The following is a 16,405-nucleotide window of genomic DNA, read 5'->3' on the forward strand; positions in this document are numbered from 1 at the left end:
GGAGCACATATGGGTGGGCAGGCTGGCAGGGCCATTTACTATGTTACTATCTGCTGAAAAGCAAAGGCTTTATTTAAAACCTAGACTAATCTTAGGGCCACGGTCGGCGTTTCGACACCATTGTCTTCTTCAGGGGGTCCTAAAGGCGCCCATCCTAAGCCTAAATCTTGTCCCGCCAGTCCTTTGGCTCGGCTAGGCCGCGCCCTCCGCCGCACTGCAAATCCCGTCATGCAGCGCGCCGCAGTCGAGCGCCAGAGGTCGACCGCCGCGGGGCGCGCCGGGAAGTGTAGTCTGTCGGCCGAGAGGGGGACCGCCTGAGAGCGGCCATCATCCCGAGCGTGCTCGGTCGGTGTGGGAGGGTCGTCTTTTCTTCACCCCCCCCTTTTAAAGTCGCGAGCGCCCCCCCCCCGTCGCCCTATTTCCGGCGCAGGGCGGGGGTTTCCGGGAGGCGGCGGCCGAGGCCTGCGGAATCCCCGGGCTGGGAGTAGCCGCCTTCCCCGGGCCGCGGCCATGTCCCTGGTCGCCTACGCCAGCAGCGACGAGAGCGACCCGGAGCCGGGGGCGCCGGGCGACGAGGAGGAGGGCGGGGGGAGGCGCAGGCGCGGGGGCGTCCCTGCCCCGAAGAGCCGCGAGCCGGAGCCCTGGCGCTACGCCTCGTACGAGGAGGCGGCGGCCCGGCCGGGCTTCTTCGAGCCGCCCGGGCTGTACTCGACGGGGTCTCGGGCGCAGGGACCCCGCGGCTTCCCCGCCCCCGTCGGCTCCCCGGGTTACGGCGTCTCGGCCGCCCCGGGTTACGGACTCCCCGCCCCCAACAGCAGCAGCAGCAGCTCCCCCTCCCCCACTTACAGCTTCCCCCCCTCCTACGCCTTCCCTGCCCCCGGCTACAGCCTTCGGGCCCCCAGGAGCTCCCCTGCCCCCACCGGCGCCTACGAGCTCAGTCTCCCCGTTTCCACCAGCGCCTCGGACTTCGGCCTCTCCGCGCCCAAAAACAGCGCCGGCCTTAAGCTCCCTGCCCCCGCCGGCAACCCTGGCTTCAGCCTTCCTGCTCCCAGGAGCGCGCCTGCTTACAGCGCCATAGTCCAGACCGGCGCGCCTGGTTATAGCTCCGCCATCCCGACCGGCGCGCCTGGGTACAGCCCCGCCATCCCGACCGGCACACCTGGATACAGCCCCACGGTCCCCACCAGCACACCTAGCTACAGTCCCGCGGTCCCCGCCAGCTCGCCTGGCTATAGCTCCTCGGTCCCCTCCAGCTCGCCTGGCTATAGCTCTTCGGTCCCCACCAGCTCGCCTGGCTACAGCTCCTCGGTCCCCACCAGCTCGCCTGGCTATAGCTCCTCGGTCCCCGCCAGCACGCCTGGCTACAGCTCCTCGGTCCCCGCCAACTCGCCTGGCTATAGCTCTTCGGTCCCCACCAGCTCGCCTGGCTATAGCTCTTCGGTCCCCACCAGCTCGCCTGGCTATAGCTCTTCGCTCCCCGCCAGCTCGCCTGGCTATAGCTCTTCGGTCCCCACCAGCTCGTCTGGCTACAGTTCTTCGGTCCCCGCCAATACAACTGGCTACAGCCCCGCGGTCCCCGCCAATACAACTGGCTACAGCCCCGCGGTCCCCGCCGGCACGACTGGCTACAGCCCCGCGGTCCCAGCAGGCACGACTGGCTACAGCCCCGCGGTCCCAGCCAGCACGACTGGCTACAGCCCCGCGGTCCCAGCCAGCACGACTGGCTACAGCCCCGCGGTCCCAGCCAGCACGACTGGCTACAGCCCCGCGGTCCCAGCCAGCACGACTGGCTACAGCCCCGCGGTCCCAGCCAGCACGACTGGCTACAGCCCCGCGGTCCCAGCCAGCACGACTGGCTACAGCCCCGCAGTCCCCACCTGCTCACCTGGCTACAGCCCCGCAGTCCCCACCTGCTCACCTGGCTACAGTCCTGCGGTTCCTCCCGGCATGACTGGCTACAGCCCCATGGTGTCTAGCACGTCTGGCTATAGCTCCACAGTCCCCTCTAGTACACCTGGCTACAGCTCCGCAGTGCCCTCTAGCACGCCTGGCTACAGCCCCACGGCCCCCACCACCACACAAGGCTACAGCCCTGCGGCCCCCACCACCACACCGTGCTACAGCCCGGCGGCCACCACGCCTGGCTACAGCCTCACAGCCCCCACCACCACATCTGGCTACAGCCCTGCGGTCCCCACCAGCTTGCCTGGGCTTAGACCTCCTACCTCTATCAGCACCCCTGGGTTCATCTCTCCTGTCCCCATCAGCACCCCTGGGTTCAACCTCCCTGCCTCCAGCGGCACTGCTGGGTATGGCCCCCCTATCCCTCCTACCACCCCTAGGTTCAACCTCCCTCCTCCCACCAATACCTCTGGGTTCAACCTCCCTCCTCCCACCAATACCCCTGGGTTCAACCTCCCTCCTCCCACCAGCCTCCTGGGGTCAAGCCTCTCTAACCCTATCTGCAATCCCACATCTGGTTTCTCTGCCCCTGCTACTGGTCTTGGGTTTAGCCTTCCTACATCCACCATCACCCCTAGCTTGAACCTGCCAGAGGCTGCAGCCGGTGCTAGTGATAAGCACAAGTCGAGCCTGGCTCTGCCCCCTCCTAAGAAAACTGACCTTGGTTTGAGCCTTTCCTCTCCAAGTGGGGAACCACCCCTTCACCCCAAACCAAAGAAGAGGACAGAGCCTGTGCGAATCACAGTTCCCGAACTGCAGATCGGTGATGTGAGTATAGCATGCCCGAGGGAAGGTTTCTCTTATGACTAGGAGATGCCATAATAATATAACAAAGATATGAAAAACATGTTCATACTAGGTTTTTTTTTTTAGCTTTAACCTTATTAATGTTGACCTCTCTCCAAGTCATTTTCAATATTGTAGGTGCCAGGTAGAGGTTCAATTTTTCTGCACTCAAGAGGAGCATCTGTCATCTTGTGTTTTCCAAATGATGTCATAACTGCGGGTTCTTGGCTGATTTTTGGCCAAGTGTCATGTAAAGGAATGCAAAGGACCAAAAAAAGCAGAATGGGACCCTCTGCGCAACATACAGTTTTGTCTAGAAAAAAAACTTTTAGTTGCTTTGGTTCTGGAAGGTGGAATACAATTATTTTGGATCTTATGAATTGTGCTTTGGCAAGAAGCTGAAAAAACCTGGCTATTTAACCAAGTATTTTTCCAGTGCAATATGTGAGACATTCTAGACAGATGGGTATTGTCCCCATGGCCTCATGCCATCATCAGAAGAAATCCACTCCAGATTTTTCCTTTTGTCTCTGCTGTATTTCACTCCTCAACTCCACCTGCATTTCTTCCCTTTTGCACGCGTGCCTGCAGCAGTGTTTGTTCTGCTCTCCACAATTTATTATTTTATCTCGGGGTTTTTGATGCTTGGAGCGTTTTTCAGCTCTGCCTGCTTTGAGAACACACAGACTTCGGTCTGTAGTTGACGGGCCAGTCCCTGTTAGCCAGCTGCTGTCTCTGAAGTGGTCAAACCTACTGTTAAGCAGGGGTCGAGCGCAGGCACCCTTAGGAGACTCGGCGGTGTCATGCAGGGTGCTGGCTGCATCTTTTCACTTCCGCCCGTCCGGGTGCACGTCCATCTGTCCGCAGGGGTGGAGGTGCAGTCAGGCTTAGGGTCTGACTGGCAGCCCGAAGATCAGCTTTGCAGAGGCATTCCCAGTATGAAGCAGTGATTCATCCGGCTACTATTGGAGAACTAAGGCAGGCTGCAGCACAGATCCACAAACAAGTCACAGTGAGTACAGGCTGTTACAGTCTGTGATGTGAATCAGATGAGGTTTGAGAAGTGGGGTTTTCAAGGTTGCTACGTGTCCCCCTGTGTTCCCCCATATGAAAAATCCTAATATTGGCATTTTTAGACTTTGGTAAGTGTAAAAAATAATTGTGATTTTGGTGTGAATTTCTTGAAGGCGGCCATCTTGGATTTTTAGCATTTTTTTTTTTTTTCCAAAAGCTCCCTGCTTCTCCAAAACTGAATTAAAACTTGTTGGGATGGAGTCCTTCGGCTCTCTTCATGTGGATTCTGGCCAGGATTGCACAAATTTAGCCCTTTCAAAGCATCCTTGCGCCATATGCCGCATGGCGTAACCTGGAGAGGTGGCAGCGTCAAGCTTAGCTTCTCCCCTGCTGAAGCTGGTGACTAAATGCTCAGCTAGCTTTGGAATCTGGGGATGATCCCATAGTTCTGTGTTTATTTAAGTCTGCGGCTTCGCCAGGTCTTAGTTCTGAATCTTTGCAGGAGTTGAATTTAGTTACTCAGCCAGCTCTGTCCACGTCTTCCTCCTGGCTTTGAGGTATGCGCTCACAGTCTGCTACCTTTTCCTGGCACCCTGATATGAGCATTCTGGTCTCAGAGCAGTATGACTCTCCGGAATGTGCTCTTAAAATAGCCGGAGCCATGTCACGCTTGTATCCTCTGACACAGGATTGTCAGCAGCTTTTGGGTCAACCCTGGGTGAATTCTTTGGTTGTGCAGGTGACTAAACGCATATCTCTATACAGTGAAGGGGTGATGATACGCTTGCTACAGGCGATCCTAGCCTTCCACCTCCCATTCTGCGCCCTCTGGCATAAAGGCACAATGACGCTAGCCTGAGGGATGCCCCTCTACAGATAGGGGGCAGGCTCTCAGCATTTCTTCCCGCCTGGATTCGCATTTTGTTTGACCAGTGGGTCTTGGACATTATTCGGTCGGGCTACAAGCTGAAATTTTCCCAGCCTTTGGCGGATTGGTTTGTGGACTCTCTTACATGTCACCCAGACAAAGCGCTCAAGGTTCAAGCCTCCATTCAGCACTTGCTGGATATTCAAGCTATAGAGTTGGTGCTGCCCAAACACTTGGGCTTAGGCAGATTCTCTATATTCTTTATCATGCCAAAGAAAGGCTCCGAAGATTGGAGGCCTATTCTGGATCTTCAGCCCATAAATGCGGTTCTCAAGGTTCCACGCTTTCGCATGGAGACAGTGCGCTTGATCATTGCAGCAGTGGCCCCGGGAGAGTTTCTTGCCCCTCTGGATCTCAGAGGTGTACTTGCACATTTCTATTTTTCCAGCCCACCGCAAATTCTTGCGGTTTCATGTTCTGGAACAGCATTACCAATTCTCAGCTCTGCCTTTTGGGCTGGTGACAGTGCCCCAGACCTTCACTAAGGTGATGGAGGTCTTGGCAGCTTACCTGCGGAAAATGGGTTTGCAGTCGTCACCCTTAGACGACTGGCTGATCAGAGCTCCTTCGTTATCTGAGGGACGGCACACGGTGGAGCAGGTGCTCCTGGGCTGGATTGTGAACTACAGAAAGAGCAATCTGACACTCACGCAGTTGCTGGAATATCTGGGAGTCCTCTTCGACACGGCTGAGGGCCACGTCTATCTACTAGAAGCTTGCAGGCAGAAACTGTGTTCACAGATTTCTTCCCTTCTGGAGCAGCCAGCTCCTTTGGCATGGGACCATATTCAAGTCCAGGGGTCTTTGGTTGTCATGTTGTTTGTGGTTCCTTGGGCAAGGGCACATATCTGTCAGCATACCTTACTCTCTCACTGGGCTCCATACAGAGATGCCTTTCAGGCCTGTCTTCTTTGGACTCTGGAAGCTCGGGCCAACATGGACTGGCGGCTTCTCCTATAGTCACTCTCCAGGGGCGTACCACTGCACATTCCCTCCTAGATTGTACTGATGATAGATGCCAACTTTCAGTGCTGGGGAGCCCACTGCAATCATTTACCTGTTCAGGGGTGTTGGATGCCCTTATAAAGGAAATAAGAACATCCAGAGGTCCATCATGCCCAGCAGTCCGCTCACGCGGCGGCCCATCAGCTCCAGGACCTGTATAGTAATCCTCTATCTATACCCTTCTATCCCCTTTTCCTTCAGGAAATCATCCAATCCCTTCTTGAACCCCAAAACCGTACTCTGTCCTATCACGCCCTCTGGAAGCGCATTCCAGGTGTCCACAACCCTCTGGGTGAAGAAGAACGTCCTAGCATTGGTTCTGAATCTGTCCCCTTTTAATTTTTCCGAATGCCCTCTCGTTCTTGTAGTTTTCGAAAGTTTGACAAATTTGTCCCTCTCCACTTTCTCTATGCCCTTCATGATCTTGTTAGTCTCTATCATATCCCCTCTAAGTCTCCGCTTCTCCAGGGAAAAGAGCCCCAGTTTCTCCAATCTTTCAGCGTATGAAAGGTTTTCCATATCTTTTATCGAGCATGTTGCTCTCTTCTGAACCCTCTCGAATATCGGCATATCCTTCTTTAGGTACAGTGACCAATATTGGACGCAGTACTCCAGATGCGGGGGCATCATTGCTCGATACAACGGCAGGATAACTTCTTTTGTTCTGGTTGTAATACCCTTCTTGATTATACCTAGCATTCTATTCGTTTTCTTAGCGGCCGCTGCGCACTATGCCGATAGGCTTCATTGTCTTGTCCACTATTATTGGGTACTCTCACTCAATGACAGCCCTCCCATCGTGTAGCTGTACCTCGGGTTTCTGTTTCCTACATGCAAGACTTTACATTTCTCTACATTGAACTTCATCTTCCATCTCGTCGCCCACTCCCCTAGTTTGTTCAGGTCCCTTTGTAAATCTTCGCAGTCTTCTATAGTCCTAGCCCCATTAAATGGTCAATCAACCAGTTGGAGCTGAGAGCCATTCGGCTGGCTCTGATGTGATTGCAGAAGACTCCGGAGGGCCAAGCAGTCAGGGTCCTCCCGACAATGCGATGGCAGTAGCCTACATCAGTCACCAGGGAGGGACCAAGAGCACCCCTCTGGCTCAGGAAGCCCGCCTTCTTTTTCTTCAGATGGAACGTCACTTCCAAGCACTGGCGGGAGTTGACAGTGTTCAAGCAGACAGACTCGGGTGAAAGGAGTAGCCTAGTGGTTAGAGCTACAGCCTCAGCACCCTGAGGATGTGGATTCAAACCCCCACTGCTTCTTGTGACCCTGGCCAAGTCACTCAATCCCCCCATTGCCCCAGCTACATTAGATAGAGTGTGAGCTCACCAGGACAGACAGGGAAAAATGTGTGAGTACCTGAACTTAAACCACTTGGTATATAAATAACTAAAATAAATAAATCTGGGCGAGTGGGCCCTGCCTGCAGTGGTGTTCCAAGCCATAGTGCGATGCTGGGGTCGGCCCCACTTCAACCTCATGGTCACATCAAGGAACAAGAAAGTGGATCACTGCTTCGGTCGAAGATCCAAGCCAGAAGTGAGGGGCTCGATGCTCTAGTGCAGCCTTGGCCTCTGGAGAGTCTCCTTTATGACTTTCCTCCTCGGCCAGTGATAAGCCAGGTCATCAGGCTGCATCATTCTGGTGTCTCCAGATTGGCCTCGCAGACCATGGTACTTAGATCTGATGCATCTGCGCAGGGGTCTCAGCCTTTAGCTTAGTGCCCATCCGGATCTGCTTACGCAGGGTCTGGTCTGCATGGAAGACCCGGGTCGCTTTGCTCTTATGGCATGCTCTTGAGCACACAGCCTTAAAACACAAAGGCTGTTGTGCTGTGGTTATTGATACTCTTCTCAAGTCTAAGAAGTCATCCACAGTTTCTGCTTACGGTAAGAAGTGAAAGGCCGCCTAACATTGGTGCGCTCAGGACCAGGTGGACACTTTTTCAGCTCCTATCACGGTGATTCTCGCCTTTCTTCAGGATAGCCTGGACAAGGACCTCACTGTGGCATCTCTTCAGGTTCAGGTAGATGGGCTATCTTGATTTAGATCCCGGGATCGTCAGTCCTCACTGGCGTCTCATCCTGATGTTGCTAGATTTCTGAAGGGGGCTCTTTGTGTCACGATTGCCGGTTAAGCAACCAATCCCTTCCTGAGACCTTAACCTCGTGCTGTCTAGCCTTACCAAGACTCCCTTTGAGCCCCTTCAAGATGCTTCCCTCTTGGACTTGACACTCAAACCCGTTTTTCTGGTTGCTATTACTTCGGCATGACATGTCGGAACTACAGGATTTTTCTTGCAAGGAACCATTCCTCTAAATATTGGGGACTGGGGTTTCCCTATGGATGGTTCCTTCCTGCCAAAGGTGTTTTTGGTTTTCCGTGTTAATCAGGAAGTGCGTTTGCCTGCCTTTCAACCTACTGGTTCTAGGACACTAGAAACTGGATGTGCGCAGAAACTGGATTCCTAGAAGCATGTCATCCCCAAACAAAGCCCACTTAACGCGAAGCTAGTAAACATGGCAAACACTCCGCCAGCCTATTAGCCAATATCTTGTCAAAGAATTTCGTTTCCACACAAAGCAGAGAAATCGGACGATAGGACGGAGTCTACTCGGAGCCCGTGCCAGATGTCTAGGAATAATGTTAACAGTAATCAGCAAAACACTCGCTGCCACCGGCTGAATATCTGCTCCCTTTTTTTTTAATCATCTTTTAAGCCAGAAAGGGAGGATTTTGTTTATATCCACTCTCTTTTCAACTATTATTTAAATGTATTTAACTAACATTAATGCACACTAATGGCATGGAATTCAAGTGGCATTAGAGCCTTTCTGTGAGGACGACAGGCAGATATTTTCACAACCCTCCCACCTCCCCTAGTTGGCGCGGTATGGGTAGTCTCGAGACTTTGAATTTTTTTTGTAGAGTGACGGTACAATTTATACTATCCGTACCGAGCTCCGTTGATGACGTCGCCCACATGTGAGACTATCTGCCTGCTGTCCTTGGATAATACCTATTACAGGTAAGTAACTGTGCTTTCATTTAATGTTATGGTATTGATAAAAGGTGCATGGAGGTCAATCTGCTTTTCTCTCATCACATTCATATACTGTAAAACCTTGGATTGCAAGTAACTTAATATGCAAGTGTTTTGCAAGACGACCAAAACATTTGACTAAATTTTAACTTGATATACAAGCAAGATCTTGCAATACAAGTGCACATCATATTCTCTCTCTGACACTGCAAGAGTGTAGTGGCTGTTCTAAATGAGCGATACAAGTACGTATAGTATTTTGTATTAAAGATTTTGGTTTGTGGAAACGAATCATCTTGAGCTTCCATTATTTCTTATGGGGAAATTCGCTTTGATATACGACTGTTTTGGATTACAAGCATGTTTTCGGAACGAATTATGCTTGTAAACCAAGGTTTTACTGTACAATCCTCTGGTTGACCTCTAAATGGTATTCTGGTTTCTTGTTACAAGTTCTGGCCTCACGTCTGCCTTTTCTTTTTCAGTCTGATTCAGAGGAAGATGAACCCTCAAAGAAGAAGAACGTTCCTCAGGTAATCGCTGTGCACTCACTTGAAATCATAGTCCGTGATTATTTTTGGACAATGGCTTTGATAAAGGATGATCAAATGGTGCCTTTTCAAGAGTGGAAAGAAGAATATGTTTATACTTTCTGATATATGCAAATTAAAGGTTTTCTTGATCACAAAGCATGAGGGGCAGCTACTTTTATAAGGGACACATTTTGAATGAATGTGCTCTTCTGGAAGCATCCTCGATCTAAGTATATATAGATCGGTAGAAAAGTGAACTGGGGAATCAATTCCCTGAAAAGGAATGGGAAAATAGATTCTATAACTTGTTTAGAGTGTCTTGAACAACCTAACAGAAAATGGCTATAAGTTATTTTGCCAATGGTATAACATGGAATGTTGCTACTACTGTATTTGGGTTTTTGCCAGGTACTAGTGACCTGGATTGGCCACTGTGGGGATGGGCTACTGGCCTAGATGGACCATTGGCCTGACCCAGTAAGGCTATTCTTACTATTGGGATGATGAGGGTGATCGTTGGCATCTCAATCCCTAATCAGCGTGAATATTGCTTACCAGGGTGGATAAAAATCAATGATTTGTAGTCGTCCCTTTAAACTTCATGATATGCTTAATCCAGCTTAGTTTTTAATGTAATCCCAGGATTTCTCTTTCACCTTTTACAAAGTGAATTTAACCAAGTTGATAACAATAAAAATATAAAAGTACAATTCAGACAGTAATTGTGAGATAGAGAATAACAAGTTATAAACGAAGATTGATGAATCATGAAGTTGAGATTATAAGAAATACCAGAATCCTTGGAGATTTAAAAAAAAAAAGTTGGAAAGTTCACATTATAATGAAACAAAATGATGTGTTTCCTCTTCAAATATTTTAAATAAACATAAACAGAAGGGAGTTGAGGGGATAATAAATGGTCTGTATCTGTCTTCATGTTACATTAAATTGTAAAGATCAAATTGATGCTGGAATGTCATGGGAAGACAAAAGGTATTTTAACTTATCTTCCTTTTTTTAACCAAATTACAGGAATCGAAGGAAGGAGCTGGTTTGTCTGCTTTGCTCCCCCAACCCAAAAACCTATCCGGGAAAGAGTCAACACGGCAACTTCTCCCACATGTTTTCACAAAGCCGCACACCGAAAGCCCAAAAGACACGAAACCTATCAAAATGACTCCCCCCACAAAAGCAAAAATGATTGCCAAGCCAACAGTCTCCACAACCCCCTCGCCGTCGGCCATCAAAGCTGCAGCTAAGAACGCCACTCGGCAGGTCACCAGGCAGATCACGCAGGAGGAGGAGGAGGAAAGTGATGAGGAAGTGGAGGCGGGGAACTTTTTCTCGTTGTCGTCAAAAGAGGTGCCCGCTGTGACTGGCACAGAGACATTCGCTTATCCGGCCATCATGGTCGTAGAGGACGTGCCTCTTGGGACCACCGAGCCGGTGGACTTGTTGGACGATGCAGCCAATGCCCCACTGGAGTTCAAAACTTCGGGGGGCTCAAATGCTTCCCAACACGGGGCCTCTAGTGGTTGGGGATCCAAACCCGGTGAAGATTATAGTGACCAGACCTATAGCCAATACAGCAACTATAGCGATTTTGGAGCCTCTGCCAATTACTATCAGGTTTGTAAATCTTGCTATCAGCAACATGTTAAAAAAGCAGACCAGAGGGGAACAGCAGCGCAAAAACACAGTGGGCTACAAATGGGACTAGCCTTAGATTGGTGAAAGCAGACTTTATTGATGAACTCAGCATGGCTTATGTTGCATCAGTCAGGGATCTATCTATACATGAAGGGAGCGGGATTTTCAGTATGCAAGTGTATTGGGGGGGAGGTTTGGCAATGTTAAGCTTGAGACCGCGTCAGATGAGAGAGCGATTGTAGCGGGGGGGAGGGGGTTTACCCCCACACCTCACCGAAGAGTTTTAAGTGTACAGACCCCCCCTCAACGGGAGCACAAGAAGTAGTAAGTGAAGTGGGGGGATCTTGTTGACTTTAGTAGCTGTGCGCCAAACAATTTCTTCTACTTAAACTGCTTAGTTTCTTGTCCTTTCTCTCTCTTTTGGCAGGATTATTATAATACAGGGTATTTGCAGGAATCGGATCCAGCCTTGATAGCACCCCAGGAGGTGGGCGTTAGTCTTTCTTCATTTATGGATGATGAAGCGGTAGGTAAAGCTGACCAATGGCCAAGGATAATTGTTTCTGAAAAAAATTTCAATATGTTCTGCAGGGGACTGGGAGAGATGAGCATATCCGCTCTCGTTAGATCTGGCAGATAATGTAATCTGGCTCTCATGCTCTTTGTAATGAATGTCTTGGGGTCCACCTAATGGTTTGATATTAGTGCTTGTGCAAAGAGAGTTGGGTTTGATTTCCTAGGCTGTGTAAACAGCATTCAATGCTCGGAGTGGGAGAGGAGTTCCCAGTTATTGCATAGGGTCTGGGGTTTCAGGTAGAGAATGACTGGCCATACCTCTCCCTATGCACCCTAGCATCCTTCTAGCTTTCACTGTTGCCTTTTCAACCTCTTTAGATCATCACATACTATCACACCCAAGTCCTGCTCCTCTTTCGTGCACAAAAAGTTCAGCACCCCCCAATCATTTTCAAAACTTGGTTCCTATGAATCTTGCTATAAGCACCGCATGAATTGCCAAGCTTCCGAGGGCCGGGTTCTGGCCCCAGAGCTGTAGGTTGGACAAGCCCGATTTCGAGGCTTAATAGGAGGGCAGGATTGTGCTAATCGGTTGAAAAGGCTGATACTGGTAACTCAAAGAAGTCTTCAGCAGTGATGTAAATTACTGGGGACTATCTCTAGAACTCAAATGCTGTGTGTTGGAAAACGAAGAAACCCCTATTTTCTCTTTGTGTTCTGAAGTTTAAACGCCTCCAAGGAAAGCGAAACCGAGGACGGGAAGAGATCAACTTTGTGGAAATAAAAGGGGACGATCAGTTGAGTGGGACCCAGCAGTGGCTAACCAAATCTCTGACAGAAGAGAAGTCCATGAAATCCTTCAGCAAGGTACTAGAGGTGGCGGGCTTTCCAACACACCTACCTTCATCTTGAGACTTAACATCTTCACTCTTAAATTTTTTTTGTTTTGGGGGGTGGGGCAGATGAGATCCTCCTATATGATAGTTTAGACTTGCACTGAGTCCTGGTAAAATAAGCGCAGAGCTTTGGACCCAGAGAGACTGATTCAGCTCTCCTCGTGAAAATGACTTCTATTCTTGTATCCCTGCTTTAGTAGTGAGCTCTTGTGGAAAGTCATGTAGGAGCATTCTCTTGCACAGTGCTGTGTACAATGATGGCATTGTGTAAGTGCTAATATCATTATTAATACTATTTGAAAGGAATTACAAAGCAGAATCTTTCAGACACTGCAAAGAGTCGAGTGGCAGCTTCTTCTAGCCCCTTCGTTAATATTTTATGACTGGACAGCAGGGGGCAGTGTGAGAGCCCTGCCCTAGATTCTCTATGCATTTCCCCGGATTCTATATAGGTCGGGCACAGAGCCCCGATGTGTGTATAAACTAATTTTTGGCCTTTTGGAGGGGTTAGTTGGCCTATCTTATTTATTTTTATTTATTGTATCTTTTAATGCATCATTTTTGTAAACCGCTTAGAAACCTCACGGTTATTAGCGGTATATAAGAATTAAAATTAAATTAATTTGGATGTACACGCGGACCTGCCTACATCCTTTTTTGTAATGTTGCTCACCCAAAGTGACTCATGCTTAACCCAAAAGGGAGGAGGGGGACATGAGCAGCTCGGCGGTGTTTCAAATAAGAAGATACCGTCTTATTTTCAAAAAATGGGCATTATGTGCCAAGCTTGCGTGTCAGAATTTCACCATGTTTCAGCAGGCATAAGTCCTCGTGCCTAAATAATCCATGCTAACACTATTCTATAAAGAGTGCTCACCCAGAGTGTCCTTTAGAGAATAGCGCTTAGCATAGATTTTTCCTGGCTCCTAAATTTGTCCGCACTGTCTCTAACAGGGGATAGAAATCCCTACAGTTTTCTTAGTATGAAAGATTCCTTATGGGGGAGGGTAAACAGATTTTAAATTTGCTTTGATAGAATCTCTTTCCTTTACTCTTAGAAAAAAGGTGAACAGCCCACAGGGCAGCAGCGGAGAAAGCACCAGCTCACGTACCTGATTCACCAGGTGAGGCGCTTATGACCGTACAGGCACAGCTCTTGGGGGTTGAAAACACACAACCATTCCCTGTCAGAGTGTTTACTGTAGGGGTGCAGTAAAATCAGATCTGAATAGTGCAAGGGGAAAACATCTGCCTTTCACTATAGGAAAGAGTAAAATGGCTGAATGCATCTGCTCAAATTGCAGGGTGAGCAATCAGAAAGACACTGTGGCTTGAGCATTCAGTCAGAAAACTGCTGACATCACAGCTGCTTTGAGCACTAGTTCTGTTTTCCAGGGGGAATGAAAGAAAAATCACATGCTTTCTGTTCTCTTTCCTCAATTAACCCTGCCCGTCTGTCAGTCCACCAGGTGGCAGACATTCCTATAGGGGGGAAATATTCTGTGAATGTGGGCTGTTTTGGAAGGGGTTGTCTGACTTCATCTTCTGCACCTCCGCTCAGACCTTGCACCAGCCACGTTCATTGTGATATCAGACTCCCTGCAGCCTCCTTAAGCCACACCGATTAACTCGCGACCCCTTTGCAACACGATTTCCCTCCGACCCAATTCACTAACCTCTGTCCCAATCATCCTCCGATCTGCGCGTGCAAATGAGGGGGAATGGCATTCCAATGCAGGCAGGCAGCGATTCACAATAAAAAGAAGAGGGACCCCGATTGGGCTGACCAATCAAAAAATAAGCGAGTGCTGAGGCCCAGTCGCTCAGGTCCTTTCCGACTGCCCTGCCTTTTCCTGCCCTGCCTTCTGCCCCAATCCTGCTTCTCTGCAAGCCCCGAATCTCTCCTGCTCTTCCCCTCAGTGCGGGGTTAAAACCACGGGCTTGCAAAGAAAAAAAAAAATAGTGCTCCGCCAGGCACGGAGAGTAAAAACAAACAAACAAAAAAAAGGCTGCTTTTTAAGCATGTGCAGACCATCTACAGATGGTCTGCACATGCATCAGGATCATTATAGAGCGATCCAGGCGCTCGGTTTGGGGCGTGATTCCAATCGCCCTCATTTGTATGAAGGCGATTCGTGAATCAGCCCCCCGGACACAGATCCAATCTGATCCGTGCCCTTAGTGAATCTATTCCTTGGTTAGGTAACTCCCTTTGCAGTCCTGGTAGCCCTCTTATATGCCTTCTTCCCCTGGGAGCTTTGAACACTACAGTCTGTTGAGTGGAAGACATATCAATAAATCTTTCCCCGATCCCTTGCAGGATAGTATAGTTACTAGGCCATTAGGCTAGCATTGGACTGCCATTTTAATATTCAGTAATAGTCCTTATAAAAGCCTGTGGGGAGAAAATTCATTCCACTGAGCTATTATTTTACCCCTCTGTGCTTTAGGCAAAAGAGCGAGAGCTGGAATTGAAGAACACCTGGTCTGACAACAGACTGAGCCGACGCCAGACCCAAGCGAAGTACGGATTTTAGCAGGAGCCATCAGGCATCATGGACCCCTTCGCTGCTCCATCCAGGCTTACAAGGCTCAAGTCAAACTGAGTGCACAATGGGACATTTCAATGTCTGTGCAGGTCACACGGAGGACAGCCTGAGCCAGACGAACCATTTCCTCAATCTCCTGGTCATGCAGCATTCTAGTAGTCATGGTTGAAAGCCAGTAGCCACTGTGAAAACATTTTCTTTTTCTTTTTTTTACTTTTTGGATTTTTTAAGCAGAAGAAGGTTTAAAATACAAAACTCTTTGCTTCAGACATTGAGAAGTGAAAGTTTATGGCTGATAAAATTATCTGAGAATGATAAGATGAGAACCCTGGGCGTTTTCACTCCTCAAAAATACTATCTCCCAATTTTGTTCTGGATTTCTGGTGTTGTGAAGCATATTTCAAGAAAAGAGCAAACTCCCACTCCCCCCACCCCCAGGAGATGCTACCTTCCATGTTTGAAACGGCTGTTCCTTTCTTCTTTATGGTCCTATATCAACCAGTTTTGATTAAAAAGAAAAAAAGAAAGCCAGAAAAGTGAAAAAGCTCTCAACTTTATTTTTTCATACCTAGTCCGTAAGTTTGTTTTCGGCATCCATCTGATTTTAGTCGGCAAAGGAGTACTGGCCTTGACGGGGGGTGGGGGGATAAAGAGGGCTGGGGTAGGCAATGGCAACCCACCAGATAGTCTGACAAGAAGCTGTCCTGCAAATGGCAGTCTTCACAGCTCATTGACGATTTGGTACTTGTGTATAGGGACAACCTTTACGTAAGCGTATTCTGCTACTTTTTGGGTTTGATTTTCTTTGTTATAAAGCCAGTATTTAGGTGAGGGCAGAGTAGAAAGAGGAATAGTGAGAAGCTGGCGAATGTAGCTATCCCATTGTGCGTCTGAGGCAGGTACGGTGCAGAGAAGGCGATCCTCTGCTCTCCAGATATCTTAGTTTCATTTCCTGCATGGGTGAGGCATCGCTCAGGAATCCTTTGGGCCATTACACTCTAGGGCAGTGGCTCTCAACCCTGTCCTGGGGACCCCTCAGCCAGTCGGGTTTTCAAGCTATCCCTAATGAATATGCATGAGAGAGATTTGCATACCTGTCACTTCCATTCTATGTAAATCTCTCTCATGCATATTCATTAGGGATAGCTTGAAAACTCGACTGGCTGGGGGGTCCCCAGGACAGGGTTGAGAACCACTGCTCTAGGGGGTAAATATTCAGCCAACTGTCATTGGATATTCAAGGCCAGGCCATGTCTGGGCTTCAGCACTGATTATCCAGTGTCTACCTCACTATTCAGACCCTAACCAGTTTTTTATGTGGTTAACCCTTTCAGGACCAAGGGACATATTTGTCCCATAACTTTAAAATCCTATCAATTTTGATTGGGATAGTCTACAGTTCTAAATTTGATATGTACGGATTTCCATATGATACTGCCTTTATGTAAACAAACTGGTTCCGACATTCATTCATTAGCGTCGTTGCCAGATTGACGAGAAGATTCACTTGCCACACT

At 49.1% G+C, this 16,405-nt stretch overlaps 1 protein-coding gene across 1 annotated transcript; it reads left to right on the forward strand.

Moving 5' to 3' along the window:
• The first annotated feature begins 290 nt into the window (after positions 1 to 290).
• Positions 291 to 15,155, forward strand: PRCC (proline rich mitotic checkpoint control factor). The gene is made up of 7 exons (XM_033925058.1): positions 291 to 2,730; positions 9,230 to 9,277; positions 10,310 to 10,906; positions 11,355 to 11,453; positions 12,167 to 12,310; positions 13,398 to 13,463; positions 14,790 to 15,155. The coding sequence occupies exons 1-7, from the start codon at positions 511 to 513 to the stop codon at positions 14,874 to 14,876; spliced, it is 3,261 nt and encodes a 1,086-aa protein (XP_033780949.1). The 5' UTR covers positions 291 to 510; the 3' UTR covers positions 14,877 to 15,155.
• Positions 15,156 to 16,405: the final 1,250 nt, after the last annotated feature.

Source organism: Geotrypetes seraphini, chromosome 16 (assembly GCF_902459505.1).
Source record: "Geotrypetes seraphini chromosome 16, aGeoSer1.1, whole genome shotgun sequence".
Taxonomy (NCBI): Eukaryota; Metazoa; Chordata; class Amphibia; order Gymnophiona; family Dermophiidae; genus Geotrypetes; species Geotrypetes seraphini.